Source organism: Plodia interpunctella, chromosome 10 (genome assembly GCF_027563975.2).
Source record: "Plodia interpunctella isolate USDA-ARS_2022_Savannah chromosome 10, ilPloInte3.2, whole genome shotgun sequence".
In the NCBI taxonomy this organism is placed as follows: domain Eukaryota; kingdom Metazoa; phylum Arthropoda; class Insecta; order Lepidoptera; family Pyralidae; genus Plodia; species Plodia interpunctella.
The window spans coordinates 3,070,068-3,091,917 of record NC_071303.1 but is presented as its reverse complement, the minus strand read 5'-3'; the positions used below and the strand labels follow the sequence as shown (position 1 = coordinate 3,091,917).

The 21,850-nt window shown below is 34.0% G+C and overlaps 1 protein-coding gene across 2 annotated transcripts in view; it reads left to right on the top strand.

Moving 5' to 3' along the window:
* Window positions 1-21,850, top strand: part of LOC128673137 (uncharacterized protein) — a 30,641-nt gene that overhangs the window by 6,624 nt on the left and 2,167 nt on the right. The window contains exons 2-3 of one of the 2 annotated variants that reach the window (XM_053750773.2): window positions 7,580-7,999; window positions 16,487-16,680. In XM_053750773.2, the coding sequence (XP_053606748.1) occupies window positions 7,650-7,999; window positions 16,487-16,680 (544 nt within the window). In that variant the 5' untranslated portion in view covers window positions 7,580-7,649. Of the gene's footprint in view, window positions 1-7,526; window positions 8,000-16,486; window positions 16,681-21,850 lie in introns of both variants that reach the window. The other variant, XM_053750769.2, reaches the window with a different exon arrangement.

Sequence of the window (21,850 nt, the reverse complement as noted above, 5' to 3'; positions counted from 1 at the left end):
ATTGCTTTCAAACTTTGCTCAACTTTTTCAAACTTTATAAACATTATTTTTGGGTCTTGTGATAAAGTGCATAAGAAATATCGTACGATATTAAATTAAAAATGTTTGTCCATCATTTTCTTTTCTCTTCGAAACTTCGTGATATTTCTGTATTATTTAATTAACATATAAATCTATTTACCAATCAAAAAATCCTATTATATAAATAGACTATTGATTGTATTATAGCAATTATATTGATTTAGTAATAAATTTTCTCATAAAATACAGTAAGGAATACTTTATAAGTGGTTAAGTAACCGCTTCGTAATTGCAACTAATTGACGCTAAATTAAAAACCGACAGGAAAACACACAAACTAGGAATTACAGTACCTACGCAGTAATCTTTAAAGGCTGTAATCATATCCACATCAAATAGAAACATTTATTACATTAGAGACTTATTACCGACTTATTTTCGCTTAATTCAGACTTCGTTGTTATGAATAACATTATGGGATGATTCAATTCCACACGAAACAAATCACAAATTTCCTTAGGGACTTGGTTACCTTTCGGATATGTCGGGTTCAAAGATAGGTAAATAAATTTTGAGAATTGTCAACGTGTTTGCCTTATTTGATTAGAAATACAAAAACATTGACAGTTCACAGATTAGACAATATTTCCAGTAACAGTTCTATAAATGTAAATTAAATTAAAAAAAAAGGAATTTGGACAAGGGGCTCCAAAATATTGTTTATTAGACTTTTAACTTAAAGTAATTAAGATTCTTATTTATTCGATATTACTTGTTTTAACTTTCTTTCTTTTTTGTGTATTGATTATTTTGCCATTTGTGTTTGTAACTATGTCTTTTCCTGACGGTTGACTGGAAGATATCTATATCTGGAGTCAAGACTGGAAGATATTTTCTTTACCAGAATCAAGTGGTGGTCGATGAAAACTGTATAGTACATGAGTACTAATTAATTTAATTTTTAATTTTAACAAATAGCTTAAGTGTGTATATACAAATTAAAAGTACATGAGTCAGATTGGTGTACACATTCATGTGGCACGTTTCGCGTCGTCTGCTTACTTATAGTGTTATTCATACTTTTTGAGTTAGAATTTACTTATAAAGGTTGAGAGTGCGCTGACTGACAGACGTACCACACATCCAAAACTGGTGTTGGTAGAAACTTAAATAAATATTGGAATAAGGTGTTCCGTATAACAAAAAATCGCAGTATAAAGTTTCGAAGGCACATAGAGATAGGTAACCATATGATGACTGGTTCTTTGTTATATTTTGGAAATTCAACTCCAAAATTAGATAAAAGTTGACCTTCGAATTCAAAAGCATATGAAGTAGCGGGCAAAAGCTAGTTTAGAAGTTACATAAACTGGGTAGCCGAGGAGCCCTCACTCACATTCGACCCACAAATCTGAAATTTAACAGCTACGTAAATATACTTAGAAGAGTACCTACCTCTTCTAAGAGAGGAGCAAGCAACGGATAATAGGAATTTTCATGACTACGGCGCTTCGGGCAGTGTGGTTACACTTTGCTAAACAAATTTGTACGGTGTATGGTTAAATTTTAACTTGGGCATTCACGGAATATGTACTCTCACCCTACTATATAATTTGCACATTGCAAATTTTATTAACGTTGATCTTTATTTTAAGTAGGCACGTATATTTTTTTAAACTTACAAAGTTGGACTTCAGAAATTCGACCTTCATAGGCAGTTACAAATTACTGGCAGTTTTAATGCTGAAAGAAACTCATTTAAACAGTGTATTTTAAAAGCGTATGCTTTTAAAATACACTTTACAATACAATTACTTAGTAAAAACCTGAAACTATGTTGACTCCGCCGTCACGGTCAACGCAATATTAAGTTCGAAGATTCTCGAAGTACATAATACAGATGCACAACTTTCTTTGTCTCTCATCCAAATTAGATTACCGGAAAATAGTCTTATCGTACACGAGTCAAGTGCCAAAATGCCATGAAAAGATTATCTCAAGAGCCGAAATGATGTAGGTCTGAGAGCTAGGGTTGCTATCTGTACAAAATTACCCTCCCATTTGATGTTTTATTTACTAAAAAAAAACCTGGTATTTTACACAAAATTATCACACAACGAAAGGAATCAGTGCTCCTTTTTCCGTGATAAAATATCATAGGTAGAAATATCCTAATATAATAATATAGGAAAATATAATAATATAGGTAAATCTCCTATATACATATATGTTTACTCTCTGTCCCAAATTTCGTCAAAATCTGTTGTATTCTTGTGTTACAAACAAAAATACAAATATTTCCCCTAGCACGCGATGATGAGAGAGAGAGAGAGTCAGAGAAAGAAGTATACATATCCCAAAGTGCAAAATATATTAGCAGGCAACCCTTACAGCCGTCGTCAAGTTGTCGCCCCGGCTGAACTCATTGATTTCGACATACCGTCCTCTTTAATTATAAGCATTGTAGGATTTAATTAAAAACTGCTAATGTATGAGTGGTTTGTATACCCCATTTTGTCTGTGTGTATTTTGGCTTTCGAGTTTTACTTTTGAGTGAAATCCTTATTATTATTTTTATTCATTTATTATTTATTTCGACGCCTCACGTTACATATAGTTCAATACGTATTGTGTATGTATGTAGTGTACCTATTGTGTAAGTTTTAGAAATGTGTTTCAAAACTTTAGCAACTGATTTAACTGTTGTTACTTGTTCATCCCCACATTTTTATAGATATACATTACATTATAAAAATTAGTACAAGGGTGCTGTACTTCTTATTCTATAAATATATTGTTCCGCCACGGATAAAATCTGAAAATATTCAAAGATTTTCATTTCGTTACGGATTTCCATATAAATTCATACGTTTGACGTAGGGAAGAATGATCTAAGCCAAGGGCCTGAGGTTCAATTGCTGGTCTGACTGACGGAATGGGAAGGGAAAAAGGGGAATACGTAAGAGCCGTGGTTAAAAGCTTATAAGAGTTTAAATATAAAAAAAAACTGATAAACAGATGATACCAAACGATGTCTTACATAAAATGAAATTTATTTAAAAAGCGTGTAATAAAAACCATTTCTACAGATACTATGCAAAAATGTAACAACATAAAAAGGTTAATGGTATATTTATTTAGTTACTAAAGGTCAGTCCCGGCTTCGCTCGGGTAAAACCCTAATAAAAAAGCCTATATTACTCCTGACGGTTACATCTGTATCTGTGCCAAACTTCTTTGTTTTTGATTTTATTCATTACAAACAAAAAATACAAATCTTTTCTCTATAAATAATATTATATTATTAATTAGTATTAATATGGATTTTAATAATTATTAAAATCCATATTAATACTATTGCGTTACTTAACGCGTGCACACGTACATACATACTGCGTCGTCTGGTCCTCACAAATTTAGCCAGTCGACACGCTAAGAAGAAGATCCCAATCGCTTAACGACGTGAATTTTTCATGAGAACGTCAACGACGTCTAAAAAGCAATTCAGGTCCAATGTACCGCGTCGCTTAGAAATGGAGTTTACTAAAATAAGTATAGTTAAGTGCCTACATTAAATTCACAAAGCGATCATGTCAAATGGACCAATTATAACTTAGAATACCCACATGAGTTCCGGCTGCTCAAACTTCAAAATGATGACATGTTACGACATATTTATTATTATCTTTCATGAGTTGGAAACTCTGTCCGGTAGCAAAGTTTTATAACGTTCAAATGTTAATAATGAACTCGTGTTTTAGGGCCTTAAATAACATGGATAAATATATTTTAAATTAAACAAATTTAATTTTGATTTTTTTATTGATTTAACAAATCTATATTTAACTGATGCCTGCGACTTCGTTCGTGTGGCCCAAACATTTTTTGGTAAGGAGTCAAAATGATTACAGAAATTTTAAAAAATCTTTATATGCTATATTAGGGGTCTTTCCTTCGAGCGCCAATATAAAAAGACCTGAAGAGTTGCTCACCCTGAAGAAAGCCACAAAAGATAGACTGAGAGACAGACAGACAAAAAATAATTTTAAAAAATAAATTTTGCTGTCAATTATTAGTTTTAAGTGTCCATCTATTCAGTCATTAACACTAAATGTACAGACAATTATTATATGCATAGATACACTATTCATTTAGGGTTAGCTTTTTTCTTAATTTACAACACACTATTGTTCATTTGAATACTTCCGATTATTCTATTGATTATTCTATAGATGTTTTTTAAACAATTAAATCTTTGATTTCTTGTGGATTTTTTTGTGGAAAACGGGCTTTGGGCTCCTACGCCCTATGACTGAGAAGAAACCAGAAAAACGCTCACATGAGAGGGAAAGAGACTAGATTTGTAATGGCATCGACTCGATTGAATAAACAATGGAGTATTTCGAACAAAACTGGGACAAGACGTGCTTATTTTCCTGCGGAACTATAAAAACGTCAAGCCAAATTCGCGCGAGCAACGGAAATTCCCGTTGCTCGCGCTTCGCAAATATATTTTGTGTTTTCGTATGTTATAAAAGACGGTTTTCGCAAAATTCAAACTCAAATCATTTATTCAGAAATTAGACCTTCACAGGCACTTTTTCATATCAATTTTTATATTAAACTCACAAGCACATTCTCACAAGCTGACCACTCCTGAGAAGAAATGCCGAAAGAAACTCATTTGAACAGTGTTGGTCCCTATCATGCCAGAAGGGCTTAACATTATCATTTCTTATATTTTTTATTCTAATAATATGTCAAAGTACATAATGTACATAGTCAAAAAGTATATCAAAACAGGTTATGATTGTGATCCGAGTGGGTTTCGCTTGTACTCTCTTCTGGTTGCATTCGGGGCCATGACGTCGGGAACCCCGGGACATTATTACATTATATATAACAAAGTTGAAGCATTCGGATTTTGGTGCAATTAACACTGGTAAAAAATAAAACTTTAATATTTTGATGAAGCGGCCGATTTTTAGATTTTTTGTTTAAAAAAATTGTAAGACTTCGAAGATTCGAAGGTCTCTTTGGTGTTATAGGCTTGTTATTGGGTATGTACTCATACCCATTACTTTAGAATTTGTGTCTATTATTGAGAATCAGTATTACCTAGCTATATTATATAAATAAGTTTTTAAAACAAGTCGTCAATTGGTTGTTGTTCTTACCATTTATCAAATTACCCGTGAGTTGGACTCTGGTAAATATTTGTGGAGCGAGCAACCAGCGAACAGTGGCGTAGCGTGGCCTGTTGCCGGCCCGGAGTTATCTAGGACTATCTTCGGACTATACTATATTAATACTAATATATTAATAGTTTGATAACAATATTATAAAGAGAAAAAATATTTTTATGTTTGTTTCTTTCTTTGTAATGAATAAACTGATAAACTACTGGGCCGATCTTGTATGAAATTTGGCACAAACGAAACTTTCAGGAGTAATAGTACTCTACTATATATAATATAGGAGGCTACTCTTTTATTATGGTTTTACCCAAGCAAAGCCGGAGGGAACCGCTAGTATATTAATAAAGATTGCCTATCCTTGTCCTGCAAAAAAGAGTTTACATATATTTCATACTAAAACCGTCCTTCATCCTCTTCGTCTAAGTGGAAATTTCAAATGCCCATGTAGCTAAACGTGGCTCCAAGTTTTGCATATCGTGGTCTATCCCGTATATTATAGAGACGTGGTTCTGTCTACTGTATCATATATCCATAGCTTGCTTTTTAAGAGTTTTTTCAACAAAAGGATTTTTCTCAGCTGTTTCAATTAAAGCAATAAAAAATAGTGCAATTCGTGTCGCCGCGCCCCCCTTAATGGTGGCGCCCGTGGCGATTCGCCCCACCTCGCCCACCCCTCGCTACGCCACTGCCGATGCCGGCGAGCCTCTGCGGTTAGCGGTTTGGCGGTACTATTTTAGTTTTCTATTTAGACTTAACGTTCTGTTTATATTTCCTTATGCTTTCTCTGCGGAAAATAGAAGTTCTCTTAGTTATTTGCAAAAAATATAAAATAATAACAATGGTAAGTGCTCTTGGCATGATAAGAACTGTTTAAATGAGTTTCTCATGGCATTTCTTCTCAGCAGTGGTCGTTTCGAAATGCTAGCACCTAATTTGAGAAATCAATAAGCAGTATTCAGAGGGGTCACTTTCCGCGGTCTATCCCTATGTATGCAGATCTTTAAAACTACGCATCGGACTTTGATACGGGGTTTTTAAATAGATAGAGTGATACAAGAGGAAATGGAAGGGAAAGAGAAATTATGGTTTCACCCGTGCGAAGCCGGGACGGGCCGCTATACTATATAATTTAAAATTCCACAAGAAAAATTGCCAGTAAGGTTTGATTTCAGAATAAACGTTTTGACTTTGTTACAAAAAACATACTGAATTTAAAAAAAAATCTATGTTAATTTGTTGAATGTTTTCGCAGTGTACAACCTAAAAATACTCTCGGGAATGTTCTTAAAATCCTCTTCCATTAGCTGCAAACCTTTTTTGCCCTCTCATTAGCTGCAGTCGAGTGAAAGCGAAGCCCTAAGATGGATTATCTCGAGCCCTATTACGGAGGCAGGTCAAGATTAACCTATTTGGAGCACCTCTGTTGATGTATCATACAGGTCATATGTAAGGAACTGGTTTTACGAGTAACTAGATACTCAATAGAATATTCGACAAAAATATTTTATTTAAATGTTATAATTATTATTTATTGTATTCACGATAATAAAATGTCGCTTTAATTGATCAGTTATAAGTATATAATAAAATAACATTTGGTATTTTTTGTTCTCATATTATAAAACGCTTCTTGATTGCATCATTTGTGACGTCATTCGCCATTCACCATTCATAAAAGCCCCGTATATTTTTTGCTTTTGACATATGGAAAAAAGTATCTCATTATAGTGAAATTATTTATTATTTTTATTTCATTAAAATATGGACGTGGGCGGCATTTGCGATGAAATTGATTGCTTTCATTAAATTTTGTACATTGAAAAGTTTATTTTTTGGATAAAGCGTGTGAATTTAATTCACACGCTAGCATATCGGGGTATGGGAAATGACTGTTACAGGTTATATTCACGTTTAACCTGTAACAATTTAAACCACATATTGTGCATGTATTGGGATTGCGCGGAAACCGAACAAAGCCTGGGTATTTTCGATAAAGTTATCGCACGTTGTTTATTTTTGCAATAACAATATTGCAATAGTGAAATAGCGTTTTGAGCGTAAACGTATTCGATTAAATTGCGGTTTTACACGGGTAATCTCGCGGTTAAATCTGTACGTTTACTCTCCGATAATTGTTACAGTACAATAGTTAAATAGTTTGCAGTCAATGTAATAAATGTCCAAAAGTATAGTTCAAATAAAATGCTTTACAAACATTTTAACAATAACTTGAAAATAAAACAACTCACTCGTACCAACTTTGTTCGCACAAATTGATTGTCGAAGAAATCTTTCGAACGTTCCTAGAGCTTTCCAACAAATTGAGTTTACAATTCAAACTATGAACAATAAATTTGTAGAACATCAAATATGAAAAAAGCGTGATTTGAAAAATAACAATGAAACATTCGGTCGTAAGTTAACCCGAAAATGCTGAACGGTACAACGGACCGGAGCGGGTTTTCGTCCCTGCAGTCGTCGCCAGTGAAAGTGTCAACATCTCCCGTTCGGGCGTCGCCTAGTCCCGTTCGCGCGCCGTCTTCTCCTTTGAAATCATCGTTGTCTAGTGGTAGGAACCGGTCGCCGCGGCGGTGTCAGTTTGCGGCGCCTACTGAAGATGCGCGGGATAAGTGTGGCACGTCGTGGTTGTGTCGGAGGGGCGCGGGGGTGGGGGAGGAGAGTGACCCGGAGCGGTCTCCGGGGCCTAGCGCGCCGCTGCCGCAGGGTTGTGAAGAATCCGCGCCGCCGCCGAAGAACTGCTTCAGGCTGGTTATGTTGGGGTGAGTATTTATTTAATGATTTTCTTTTAAATTGTTTATAAACGTTTGTTACGCACAGTTAGACAATGTGTCTCGCACTATATTGTGACAAACCCGTTTGCTCAATCGGCAACCCACCACCGAGCTATGTATTAACCTGTATATAGGAGGAACCGTTGTAACTCACGGAAATATCGAAAATAGTTAAAAACAAAATATGATTGTGAAAAACTGACATTTTCTTCCCCGTTTGACTATAAATGTTGGGAAGGATATATACTTTATCCTAACTATAAATGCGATATAAATATATAGTATATATAAAGATATTTTTTTTGTTTTTTACCTCTTTACACTCTATCAACTCAACCAATCTTGTTGACATTTTGTATACATGCAATATGAAATATGGAAAAGGACATAGGGACACATCTTTCATCCCGGAAAAAATACTGATCCCGTGGGAAATTCACGCTGGCGAAGTCGCGGGCAAAAGCTAGTTTAAAATACATTTCAGTTAGTTTACACTATTTTCTTTAAAATTTTCGTTACTGATCACAAGTTATCAAAACATTTGTTTTGTCAATTTAATTTCTTTGATTCTGTGATTAGTTTATTATCGAGTGTTTTAAGCTCGTCAACTTGAGGTGCCAATCTTTAAACTTATATTATTATTCATATAACTATATAGCTACGTAATTTTGCCAACATGGACAAACATTTGAACTATTTTATGAAGTCTAAGCTACGAGAGTGCTACGCGGTGCTACGAGAGCGCTACGATCATGATATCTAACCACTACGTATGCTACAATTTATGATTCAATTGATTTTTCTCTGATAGAATATTCAGAATCAGAATGCACGATATCGAAGAAACGTATGCACTTATACTGTTCGGAGAAACAAAATTGTATTTACAATATTGTGTATTCTATCATCATAACAATATAAGAATTCTTTAACCTTTAATAACTGATATTCTATAGGTGTCTAAAATTCATTTTATAGTCGAAATGCCTTAATAAATTCCTATTGATGATAGTGTTGATGTCGAATGGGGACTAAATTGCGAATGCCAAGCGCCATGATTACCATATCTGTTGTCGAATACACCACGTGGCGAGACCACTACTACATGCTATATTCTCGAGAGAGAATCCAGCAACAAACGTAGATGAATGAGTTTGAGACGTCCGGGGTTTACGTAAAAATTTCAATCAGTGTCCGACCGAAACTATGAAAATGTGAGTGTATTGGCTCCAATAATATTTTTTTCGACAAAGTAAAAACAAAGATTTTTTATTTTCACCTTAGAGATATGCATAAGGATGTATGCAGGCGTAAAAATTGTTACTATCACTTTATAGACTGCAAAGTTTTAAAAATGTCGGTCTCTATGCATAAATCCATTCATTCGGCCAGTAACTATGAGTATCTGGTAAATCGAAGAGTTTTTCGAGTACTGAATACAAGATACAAAGATTAGGCTTATTTAGTAAAATACATATTTACAACTACGTAGTTAAATTTTGTGATATTAAGAAAAGCTTATCGTATGCTCATCGTAGGCTTCAGGTATATCTATACCTGAAGCCCAGAAAGTATAATAGTTAATAATTGGTTGTATACGCTAAGCTACGACGAAACAGAAGAAATATTATTGATTGAAAGTTGAGTCTATATATTCACTACCCGACAAACTTACGACCACTGGTTTAAATTTAAGTTTCAATTTATTATGTTAAATTTAATAATTTATGTTAAAAGTACTATCTGGCTCGGTAACCCTGTATTTTTAATTGATTTATATGTTGAAATTGACTTCATCGATACAGGCTTGCCTAGTGAAGAAGTCATAGTTAATAAGATTAATTTGTAAAATTTCTGCAATGTATGTAAACTTATCTTGTAAAATGTTATACTTATTGCAGCAAATAAATTCATTTTATCATTTATCAAGTCTGAAATAAAGTTTATTATTATTATAAAAAAATATATTTATGACGCAAACCCGTTAAAATTTTGAAGATTTAACTGTGATTTTACAACTAGCCTGCCAGAAAATTACTGACAGCGGAGAGACAACAACAGCATTTTCAAAGAGGGTTAACGTCAGGTAGGTGGTCGATTGAATATTGCGGACTCAGATGAGAGAGAAAGGAGACATTGGTAGGGCCCCTGCAAACTCTAAATCGATGGAGCTATGTGAGATTAGTTCACAATGTACCTTTGATCGGTGGACCGCGAATGATAGGTTAACAGGTAACCGTTTTCCGTGTTTTACTATCAACTCGGATGCAAAAACTTTAACACAGTCATGGCACCTAAATAGCGCCTTTTTAACACAACTGTTTTGCTTCATATGATAATGTCCATTATGACCTTTATTTTGGTTTATGATAATATAATGTATAAACTTAACTTGTCGATGTCACACGATGCGAGACTAAAGGATACTTGACACGAGAGAGGCTACAATAGCATTCCCAAAGAAGGTTCACATATGTCAAGCGGCGTCGGTCGTAAGTTTTTACGCCGCACAATTGAATGTTCAAATTTTGAGGATTATTTCCTAAGCAAAAGGCTTCGAGGCATCTTCCTTGCGGACTGCAACTGGTATGTATGTTATTATACTTATTGACTGAGAATAAGAAGCATTCAAATTCAAATAATTTATTCAGAAATTAGACCTACACAGGCACTTTTTCACGTCATTTTTTTTATTAAATAGTTATTTCTCACAAGCTACAAACTACTGGCATTTCGGAACGACCACTGCTGATTTGCTACATTTAAGTGGAATTCGACTCCCTTCATCATTCGTGAGCAAAGTAAATGACCGACTGAATTCTTATTAACGTGACTCTGATGAGGATTATGATTCGTCACGGTATGATTGAACGAATACACGAATTACATTGATTGAGTGATTATAAGTGATCTATATTTAGTTAAATATAGTAGGTACTAACATCATCTTGCTAGATGTTGCATCATCTGATATTGGAATGTGTCATCTAAATATAATATTATAGACGTCATTTCCGCAGGCGAGATATGTTAACGTGTACTTAAAACATAAACAAACATACTTTTCTAAACCGACGTCTCGACGTGTTTGATGTTACCAACTCGCGGCGTTTCAGATTCCCAAATCAAGAATTTAATTTCCTTTCGATTAAATTTCAAAGTAATACACTAGCTAACGCTCTCGAATATACATACATACGAGTATATTTGAGAAAGTCGACACCTTCACATTACACAATAAATATATTACAGAAGCTACATTTTATATTTTTAATGCAAATCTATTTAATATCTATCACACATAACAAACTGTAAGTATGCTTGTTCCCGCAAAACGTAAACATTACTGCACGGAATTTGTTGTAGTTTTCACGGTGGTATAACTTAATCTCGTATAGGTTTAATTGCGACACGTTGCTTAAACTTGAGATATTGACAATAATAAGTTATAAGCAGACGCCTCTTCTAGGTTATATTCTGCTCATGTACCAAATTTCATAACACTCCGTCCAGTAGATTCTGCGCAAACAAACATACACACATGACACTTACATCCTCACAAACTTTCGCATTTATAATACCTATATGTAGGAAGTAGGTTATTGAAAAGTGAGTCTAATTTAACTTGCAGGATTTGAGACACAAACACATACAGAGCAAGTTAAATAATAACTTGTAAGTAAATATGTCTTCCGTAAATTTCACACACAGTAACTTTTGTTCTATCGTTTTTTGTTTACAAACACTCGGAAAGACGATAACTCGATAACGTGGCAGTAATTGAGAGATCGCTTCGATATTCGTGCGTGTATTTTGATACTACTAATTTATACATGTGTTTATTTCATCGTCGAAATTTTCAAAATCCGAATTGGAATCGATGAAAACATATACAAGATACGCGCGAAAAACAATACTCCTCCTTTGCAGTCAGGTAATAATAATAAAATATAATTTTGACTACTATGTGAATGGAATAAATATAATGCTTATTCAAGTTAAAGTACAAACTTCTTACCATTCCAGGAATACCAAATAAAACGTGTTAAAGCTTGAAAAAATTATTATTTTTGTCGTAAATATTTAAATCTGTGTAAATTCGCAGCTCTCAAAAACAGGTAACAGCTTTGAAAATGTGTTAAAATTCTAGTGGCCACATTTATAGAATACAAATCCAGCAACATTTTCAGATCTTCGGTCAAAATTATAGTCTTGCTTCTGAAGTGCTGAAATGAAATACATTTTAAATTTAAATACATGTTTATGTAAAATGGATCGTTAAAGTTATTATCTAAAATGAAACACGAATGACATGGTTTCCACATCTCAATATGACTACTAGACTGCAGATTTAACTATTCAATTGTACGCCCCATCAAAGGCTATCGATAGAAGTAAATACGTATCGATGTCCGTCTTTGGATTTTTGTTTTAAATGTTCTAGTGCAATAAGGAAGTATTAGGATACCACTGTACATTTCCTCATTGTATTATAGGTGTTCTATTTATTTCCTCACTTTATACACTGAGCTCATCTCAAATGCGTTTCTCAATATTCCCGTACATTTTCGTACCCGTAACACTGGTAATTTTATACAAGTTCCACAACTACCGTCATCATCGCATGTCGCAAGTCTGAACTATTAAATATTTAGCCGATAACGCCGCCATTATCACCAACTTCCCTCTCTAGGGACAGGTGACAAACTCGTTGCGTTTCCACACTTACCTACGAACAATGTTGCGTTATGATTCAGGTTCCTGCTCCATTTTAAATATAAAATGGAGCTCTAAACTGAATAGTATATTTCCTATTCAACACTTTTACTTGAATACTAAAATATTGTTTGTACTTGTCTTAAGTTACAATAACAACATATTTGACATCAGAAGAGCGAAACAACAGATAGTTTGACTAAAAATCAGTTTTAACTTTTTTTTATGTACCTATTCTTTGCCTTTGTGACAAAACTCTACGTGATTTCATCATTTTATATATAGTACAAAGTTTAGTAATTTATTATATAGTCAAAGTGAAATATCGTAGACACTAAACAAATAATTACAAATCATCTTTCAAGCTTTTATTTACTTGTAAGAATTTTTTTATAAAATCTCCCTAAAATACAGTCTTTGAAGTTAATCTTTTCGACTCTTATTGATTACTAAGTAGGCAACAGGGGGCCGTGGCCCGACTCACTGATGCTTGCTTTACTTAATTAGAATTGTTTGTTGAATATTAAACGAAAGCCTAAGTAATTGAGCCCAGTCTAGTTAAACATTTTAAAAAGTAGCTGTTTGATTAGTTCAGAATCCGAAAAGGCCCGTCTTCGTCAAGCCTCGCAATATTCTTATACATAAAATATTATAAAAATAAGACCACCTGTCGCGTCTGCCTGTCTGTCTGTGTGTATAAATGCGATAAACTCAAAAACTACCGGACGGATTATTGTATGGTTTTCACTAATAGATAGTGTGACTCCTAAGGAATTCAGGTGTTTTTTTATAGTTAATTTTAGGTTAGTTTTACCTGAGTGGAGCCGGGACGGACCTATAAAAATCAATATCTACTAATCTGACTACAAGTCGAGACAAGTTAGCTAAACTATTTTGTTTTATAGGATTTTCCTTTAGCTTTGTTTCTGGGTACTATTTTGGGGCCTTCAAGAAAATGGTAGAAGGATCTTGTTACAACACTTTTTGAAAAAATATGATATTGTAATCTGACAGATAGACTAACCTGCTATATAACTGGCCCAATACATCAGGCAGATTAGATAAATCCTGCCATGAAATATTTTTAATAACAGATCGAGCTGACCGGTTCCCCAGGCAGCACGCGTTCACTAGTTGACGCATGGGTCAGCCATCGCGAAACTCATGGGTCCATGACACCACCACCGGTTTTATAGAGTTACTGGTGTTCTTGTAGTGCGGTGTTTGCTTACCATCAGACAACCCGCATGCTCGTTTGCCTCGTTTAGGTACTATGGAATAAAAAAAAACTATTCCGCTTGTGCTCCGACACAAATCAGTCGAACATCTTTGTTCAAATCGATTTGTGTTTGCTTAGGACTATCGGGTTGCATGGGTTTTGTGTCAACAATAAATATGTACATATCCTAAAGTGATCTTTATAATAAAGATATATGTATATAGATATAAGATATATGTGTCACGTTTAGTATATTTTCGCACAAACTGATATGCACGTGCAACATTAAAACCAAACCAAAAAGATAAATTTTTTAATGAATTCTTATTAAAATATTTACTATGAGGAGTACGGAGCTTTCAGAAAACTTCCTCTGTTACGAGACTCTCATGCAAATGCAAGTTAGCAAGTATAACTAACCAACTTCATTATGTCTTTATCTCCCTAGATCTTCTCTCGAAAGTATGCTTAAACAAAAACCAACTTGTGCTGTTTTTGTTGAAGATCCTGGACCGGTACAGTCAACAACAAATAGCTGTGTTTGTAGCCTTAGTTTATCCTTTGAACACTAGGGATGTACTATACTTTATTCAGTTGTACCTACAATATATTATAGATTTTTTCATACAACAGTATGAAATGTAATAAAAATTGATATAGTATGTACGAATTTACCATTTTTTACTCACCAATGGCCTTTTTTATTTCCAAATTCTTGTACAAGAAGCTATACTTACGTTTATTAGATGCTAGTAGTTTTTAGCTTGGAGAATCATCATCATGAAAGAATATTTACGAAATTTTATGTAAAAATGTGCCTTTGAAGGTCTAGTTCGATTACATTTAATACTGAAATCGAAATTAGAACAAAGTTAAGAAAACTTAAGTAACTTTTCGTGTTTTGGCATTCGTCGACGGACAACGCACAAATTGTATGGAGATTCGATGTAGGTTAACGCTCGTCAATATTAAAACCTATGGAAAACAACGGAGCGGCACGACGCGCGACGTTACGGAGGTACGTATAGGGCCTGGCTGAAATTCGTACCTACCTATATGACGAAATTACATAGTCGACTGTACTAACCTCCAACAACCAACAGAGACGTAAGAACCTTAAAAAGTCCGGCGCAAACCTATCTTCTAGTTGAGTTTGGGCTCGATCTTTTCGGAAAAACGGAGCAAATACTTAGCGTAAACCCGTCTATGTACTATCTATCCGTCTATGTCATGCTATACTCCCCCGGGATGTTAGTGCATATTTAGTAGCTATTCATACGGTCTCTGGCGGTCTCAGCTCTCCACAGATAGTGTTTATCTTCATCGTGTTAAATGACTCTGGGAAAACTGCTAAAAGTAACAACAACTTTTCTGAATTTACTCTCGATATAAGTTCCTCATATCGATTCTATCTTTAGCTAGATAGTTATATATCTATATATTGTCACAATAGACAAATGTAACTTAACATACAAAATGTCCGACATTCTAAAACATAAAAAATTTAACTCGTCTATGAATATAACTATTTTTTTAATTTTGATTATGATTGGGTTGCATCAGTCACCTTCGACATTAAATTTTATCTGCGCAGAAAAATGTAAAGTACGAATCAATGGTATCGTACAGGTTAAAGTTAATGTCAAAGTTGACTGGTGCCACTCGTCCTAACAATCTATCAATGTGAAATCGTCTTTTAAATAGTTTTACTGAATTCTGCATAAAATCTTTTAGTTTTGTTAATGAATAAATCACTAAATAGTTTAGGTAAAGTAGGTAATATAGTAATAACTAAAATAATCTACCTTATTAGTTGGTTAGTTTTCGCAATATCGACATCGCAAGCTGTGAATGGAGGAAACTATTGACGCAGTTACACTAGTTTATTAATAAAGAGAGCTATATTGAGATAGTAAATATTAAATAAATAAATATATTAGGACAAATCACACAGATTGAGCTAGCCCCAAAGTAAGTTCGATACTTGTGTTATGGGATACTAACTCAACGATACTATATTTTATAACAAATACATATATAGATAAACATTTAAAGACCCGGGCTAATCAGAAAAAGATCATTTTCCATCATGACTCGACCGGGGATCGAACCGGCCTTCTCGGTTCAGTGGCAAGAACTTTACCACTGCGCCACCGAGGTTCTTTCCTGGATCCTGTATCTAGATCTGGATTCCTTTATCTATATATTATAGAATATAGCACCGTTGCGTTAATAGGTAGTACAATTCCATCTAACGAACTATGAATGTGTGGTGAGTCTCTATATATTTAATTCTTACGGTGAATTGCAGTCAACTTCATCAGTCAACTTAGACTTTAACCTGTGCGCCGCCGGCGTTCTTTGCGTTTTTCTGCACAACTCAAAGGCAACGTCAAAGTTGACTACTCAACCCACTCTTAAGAATTGCTTATTACTAAGAAATAATTATCTTAAAGAATATTTATTATTTTTCTAAAAATACGGGGGAAGCATTTGTTTTTTGTTTCCAAAAAAGTCCCTAACTATCCCACATGTTACAGGTCAGCAAGAGTTGGCAAAACCTCCCTGGTCTCCCGATTCCTGGGCAACAAGTTCGAGGACAGCTACACCCCGACCATCGAGGACTTCCACCGCAAGTTGTACAGGATCCGGGGGGAGGTATACCAACTGGACCTTCTGGACACGTCGGGAAACCATCCGTTTCCTGCAATGAGAAGACTGTCATTTCTCACTGGTAAGTTTGAAGTAGTTGATTATGTGATAAAATGTGTTCCTCTGTCATTTACAAAATATTTATTGTTATACTAAGTAGCTGCGCCCCGGGGCTCCCGTGGGAATTTTGAGATAAAAAGTACCCTATGTGTTATTACAGGTCATATTCTACCCGTGTACCAAATTTAATAACAATCCGTCCAGTAGACTAAGAAATATACACACATACATCCTCACAGACTTTCGCATATTATCCTCCTATTATTATAAATGCGAAAGTTTATGAGGATGTCTGTATGTATATTTGTTTGTTACTCTTTAGTTTTTTAAACTAAATATGGACAAGTGAAGTATCACTATTTTACAAAAAACATTTATTCTAACTACAACGATACCTATTTTCTTTTGTATATAATATTTCTTGAAGATATTCTTTTATGATGTTCAAAGAGCGCAGAAAATACAAGCAAAATCCAAGGCATTCTTTTGTATTACCGTTAATTAAGATGTAAGTTAATGAAAGCTGGCAACACTTGGGATATCACAATAGATGTTATATTGTGTGATGCTAAGATTACGGACAACAGCCAATCAATCTAATGTTATTTGGTTTGTAGTATTCTAAGCCAATAGATTGCGATCATAAACTATCTACACAATACAATAAAATGTAACTGGCTTATGTCTGTACTTAGGTTATATATTCAAGAAAAAATATATTAGGGGTGTTTGTAAAATATGGAAAAAAATAGATTTTTTTGGAGAATTTTAGCCGCCTATATATACATATGTCTATGTACGAGAATCACGCAAAATCCACTGAACGGATCGGGATGAAAATTGACACAGAGATGTAATAAATAATATGCTATCTTCAACCCCCAAAAGGATGAAATTGGGGTGCAAGTTTTTATGAAAATTCATCTTAGAAACCTCGCGAAGTTCAAACTTAGGTATTTGTATAACATAATTATCATAATTCAACTTTCACTTCGCTTCCTAAATATTTACTTTCACGTTCAATAAACAGCAAATAAAATCATCAAGAGCAAATTTCATGGAGTTAATGAGAGAGAAACGAACATGTTTCGAATTAAAACTTTCAGAACAACTTTTTGAAAATGTTCCTACTGAATTTCCATTTTACTGACGACGGGTCGACGGCGGCTATGTTAAAAACATAATATAAGTCATGATCAACATCATCCATCAGCAATTTTAATGACCTCAGTGTTGGGGTCATCATCAATAGAGGCTCTTGTCGATGTTACCTGCGATATTTAAAATTCTTGATATATAAATAAATAACCACGAAAATCCTGATGGTCGCCATTTTGGTTCAACTTATGTGTCCGGGATTGTACTTAAATACCTACGTCCTACATAGCATTTGTATACTTTGTACCATTTGCGAAATTTCGGAGATTTTTATCAACCTACCTTCACTCAAAAGTTGTACTATCCGAACTACCAACAGCTGCAACAAGAGGTACAAGTAAGTTTAGTAAAATTTGAAATATCAGCCTTTCTATCCCGTGTCCTGCCAGTGTGTTGCCGTGTCCGTCTTTATTTGATTTGAAATCCGTATTGTCTCTTTCCCCTATCATTTTCATTCCGGTTTTTCTTACGAGTCCCTAACATGTAAACAATATCCACAGTAGGTACTTATGAATTTTGTCGGAAAGTAGTCAATTATTCATTCAAACCTGACATTCTAAAGTTAAATTTCCTAGAAAGTCCATTGTAATTGATATTGCTGTAAAATCATAAAAAGAAATGGTAAGATTGTTTACATAAGACTTCTAAGGAAAGGAAAGTTGTTTAGTTGCCTACTTTACTAAGAAACAACAAAATCTAAAACGAACTCACTCACTAACAACTCGCTCGAGCGAATGAAAGTGGGAAATACATTACCACACGCAAAACCCAATAAAAACCTATCTAAATGTGTCATCCCGAACTCATTTATCATTCACTATCAGATCAATCTAAGATACTTGGCATCTTATTTTACCGATAAATTACATTTTACCTCACGGATAACCATAAATCTGCCAATATGATTAAATGCCAAAATTAAACGGCCGGTCTTCACACAAATTACCTATTCATTTGTTAAAATATTGTTACAGAACTCTTATGTTACAGATATCTACCCTTATGAATTTTCAACACATTAGCTCGGTTAAAACATAATGTTTATTCATTAGTAGCGTAGAATAACGACAAGAAAGTAGAATAGATTTTATTACTTGAGATATCTTTATTACAGAAAACGTACAAAAAATATACAATAAATAAGTTACACGTTATTTATTAATTGTATTTGGATTGGATAGTTATTTGGAAGGGCAAAAAAGCGTCTTTTGTCCACAAATACGACACAGTTGAAGCATCTGTGGAGTATTAGAGTGTGATTCGAGAGGTATGACACCAAATGACGCAATTTCAGCATATCTCGACTCGCGTTAAGACGTAATTTTGTTTTCTTTCTACTACTGAGAGGACTGTTTGTGGTGGAGTTTCATATTACATTTATTAAACTGCTGTTAAAAAATTTGTTGTAATTTTCAATGTGTGTGAAAGGTCATTGGATGTGTGACTTAAAATGTTGGCTTAGGAGGTCATCAAAATGAACATTTTAATCTCCTTTGGTCCTGGTTGCATTTGCAGTCGTAAAATGTCGCGAGGTGGTTCATGGCCCATACTCCTTATCCATTTATAAGGAAGGTCTGTGCCCCAGCAGTGGGGACATTTCAGTGATGATGATGACGTGCAAACTATGAACTATGTGACATATTATTATTATACTTTATATTAAAATCATTTTTTTCTTTTGCTTTTGTATGAAATTGATAAATAAAAGAATAATAAACATTGTTTCGAAAATGATGGTTGAAGTAATAAAATAAGGATGTATAATTTAGAGAGCCGGAATTTTCATAACTTGTATATATTAAGTAAGATATATATATATTATAAATTGTATGTAGGTATAATAGCTCTCTTGACGTACCTAGTCCCCATGGAATAAAGCGGTGTTCCGGAAATTTCACGGTCACGAATGCGATTTGCAGATTTCTTTTTCATCGATAAATTGAATTCGGCCAGTGATTGGACGCCATGAAATATTCATTCGATTTTATTATTAATAAAGAAATTTCCTTTCTGTGATTAAAAACAAATCAAATCTCCAAATCCGAACAAAAAATATGATTATTTTATTTTTAAAGTATTTTTTTATTTACATATATTATTATTTATTTTGTTTCTCTCTCCTCTTCACGTGTTCCCGGTTATATTCGGAGCTGTGACGCTCCGAAGCCCAGGGTTTCGCGTAAAAATGCTTGGCTATATCCTAACTTTCTCAACCCTCTTTAGGGAATTTACAAATATTCTTAATATAATTTACAATTACTCTTTAGGGAATTTAAATGATTGACCACATAACATTTGTTAACCTAGATATAATAACTAAAAAATATAAAACCTATAAACATGATTCAGATTTCGATGTAAATAGTATTTAGATCCGCATTCTGTTGTTTAGGAAAAATATTCATATAAAGAGGGATATTTTAGCCGGATAATAAATCTGCGACAAATAAATGCCCCATAGCAAATGTGCCCCGTGTCCCTAAAGCGAGCAACTGGTCTGAAATAATGATGAAAAATTAACGATGAACGACATGTCTCTGCCTTATAAAAGAGCCTGGAAGACCAGCCTATTAGACGCGTCGTTAGCTGGCCTGATTGCCTCAGGCAGCGTCATTCTGTAATCTGTCAAGTTTTATTCTATTTTGTAAATAGGGATATCGACCGTCGCTATTAAAGTTTAATGTGCCGTTGAAAAATTATACTCGTTTTGTTGTTTTAAATTAATCGGACAATGATGTATTGGACTAATGTAACCAGTTTATTAAAATTGTTATATTTATAAATGTAAACAATTTATAAAAAGAACAATTTTATGTTCAAATTTATTAATTCGAAATTTGAATTTAAATTTCACGCTGTCACTGCCAAGATTACTTACCTACCACACCACAGATTACATAATACTTCCAGTAGCTATACGATGATGTGCGTATTGAAATCTTGGTTAAATATATCATAATTTAAAAATATAGAGGTACCTTGTATTATAGTAGTAGGTTAGACCAAACCAATGAAAAAAAAATAAAATCAAATCTATTATTTACGTGGTTATTTAACCACAGCGTAGATGTAATTCGGATGTAAGTCGTTTCTATCTTATAACATTTTATGTGTTAGCTTGTTACTTTTTATGTTATGTTAACAGCCTTTGATAGGATTCGGGCAAGATTACCTATCAGTTGTTTAATGAGAACTTATTCTGATAATATTTACTTTTATGATGTGTAACAAAATCTTATGAGATATTTAATTATGTAGGTCGCTCGATCAACTAAATTTATGTACCTACCTATTTTACACTGTTGTTACTCGATTTAAACAATTTAGTAACCCAGTGGTTAAGTGAAAGGTCCTGTAAGAGAATGGTCCCAGGTTCAATACTACTCGTGTTGAATTGGGATAAATTAACACGCTTATACGAATAAAATAGGTATCTATGACAGACACGTTGTCGTGAACTTAAGTAATAGACACATGTCAAACAGGCATTATCCCACATATGTATACAATATACACGGGATTTTAAGTTAGACCCTTCGCTATACAACTGTGATATCTCTCTCCGCTATGCAAACCGCATCAAATTCTGTAGTTTTTGCGAGATGCGTAAAAATATTTATTTTGCTTTTATTATCCTCATAAGGTCTTTATGAGAGGAGGTAATAAAAGCCAAAACATTTTTGTGTCTATAATTATTTTACTTTAATAGCTCCTATGTCTGTACATAGCCCGCTTACAGTTTTACTATGCTTAGTATAGATTCAATAGAGCGTTTGCAGAATTGGCATCGCATCGCATAGAAGGAGACGTATCAAAATCAAACCTTTTTTAATCGTTTTAGATAAGTTAACTTCTATAATTCTAATTACGTTATAATTGTTGCAAGTAATTGCAGCATGGCGACAGAGAGTCCCATCAAAGCTGCAAATTGGAGAGTGTTCCACAACACGGCGCTGTGCAATCAGAGTCAGTAATTAACATATACATACAGAGGGCGGCCAGATGGGAGCGTGTAACATACACGTTTAAAGGAC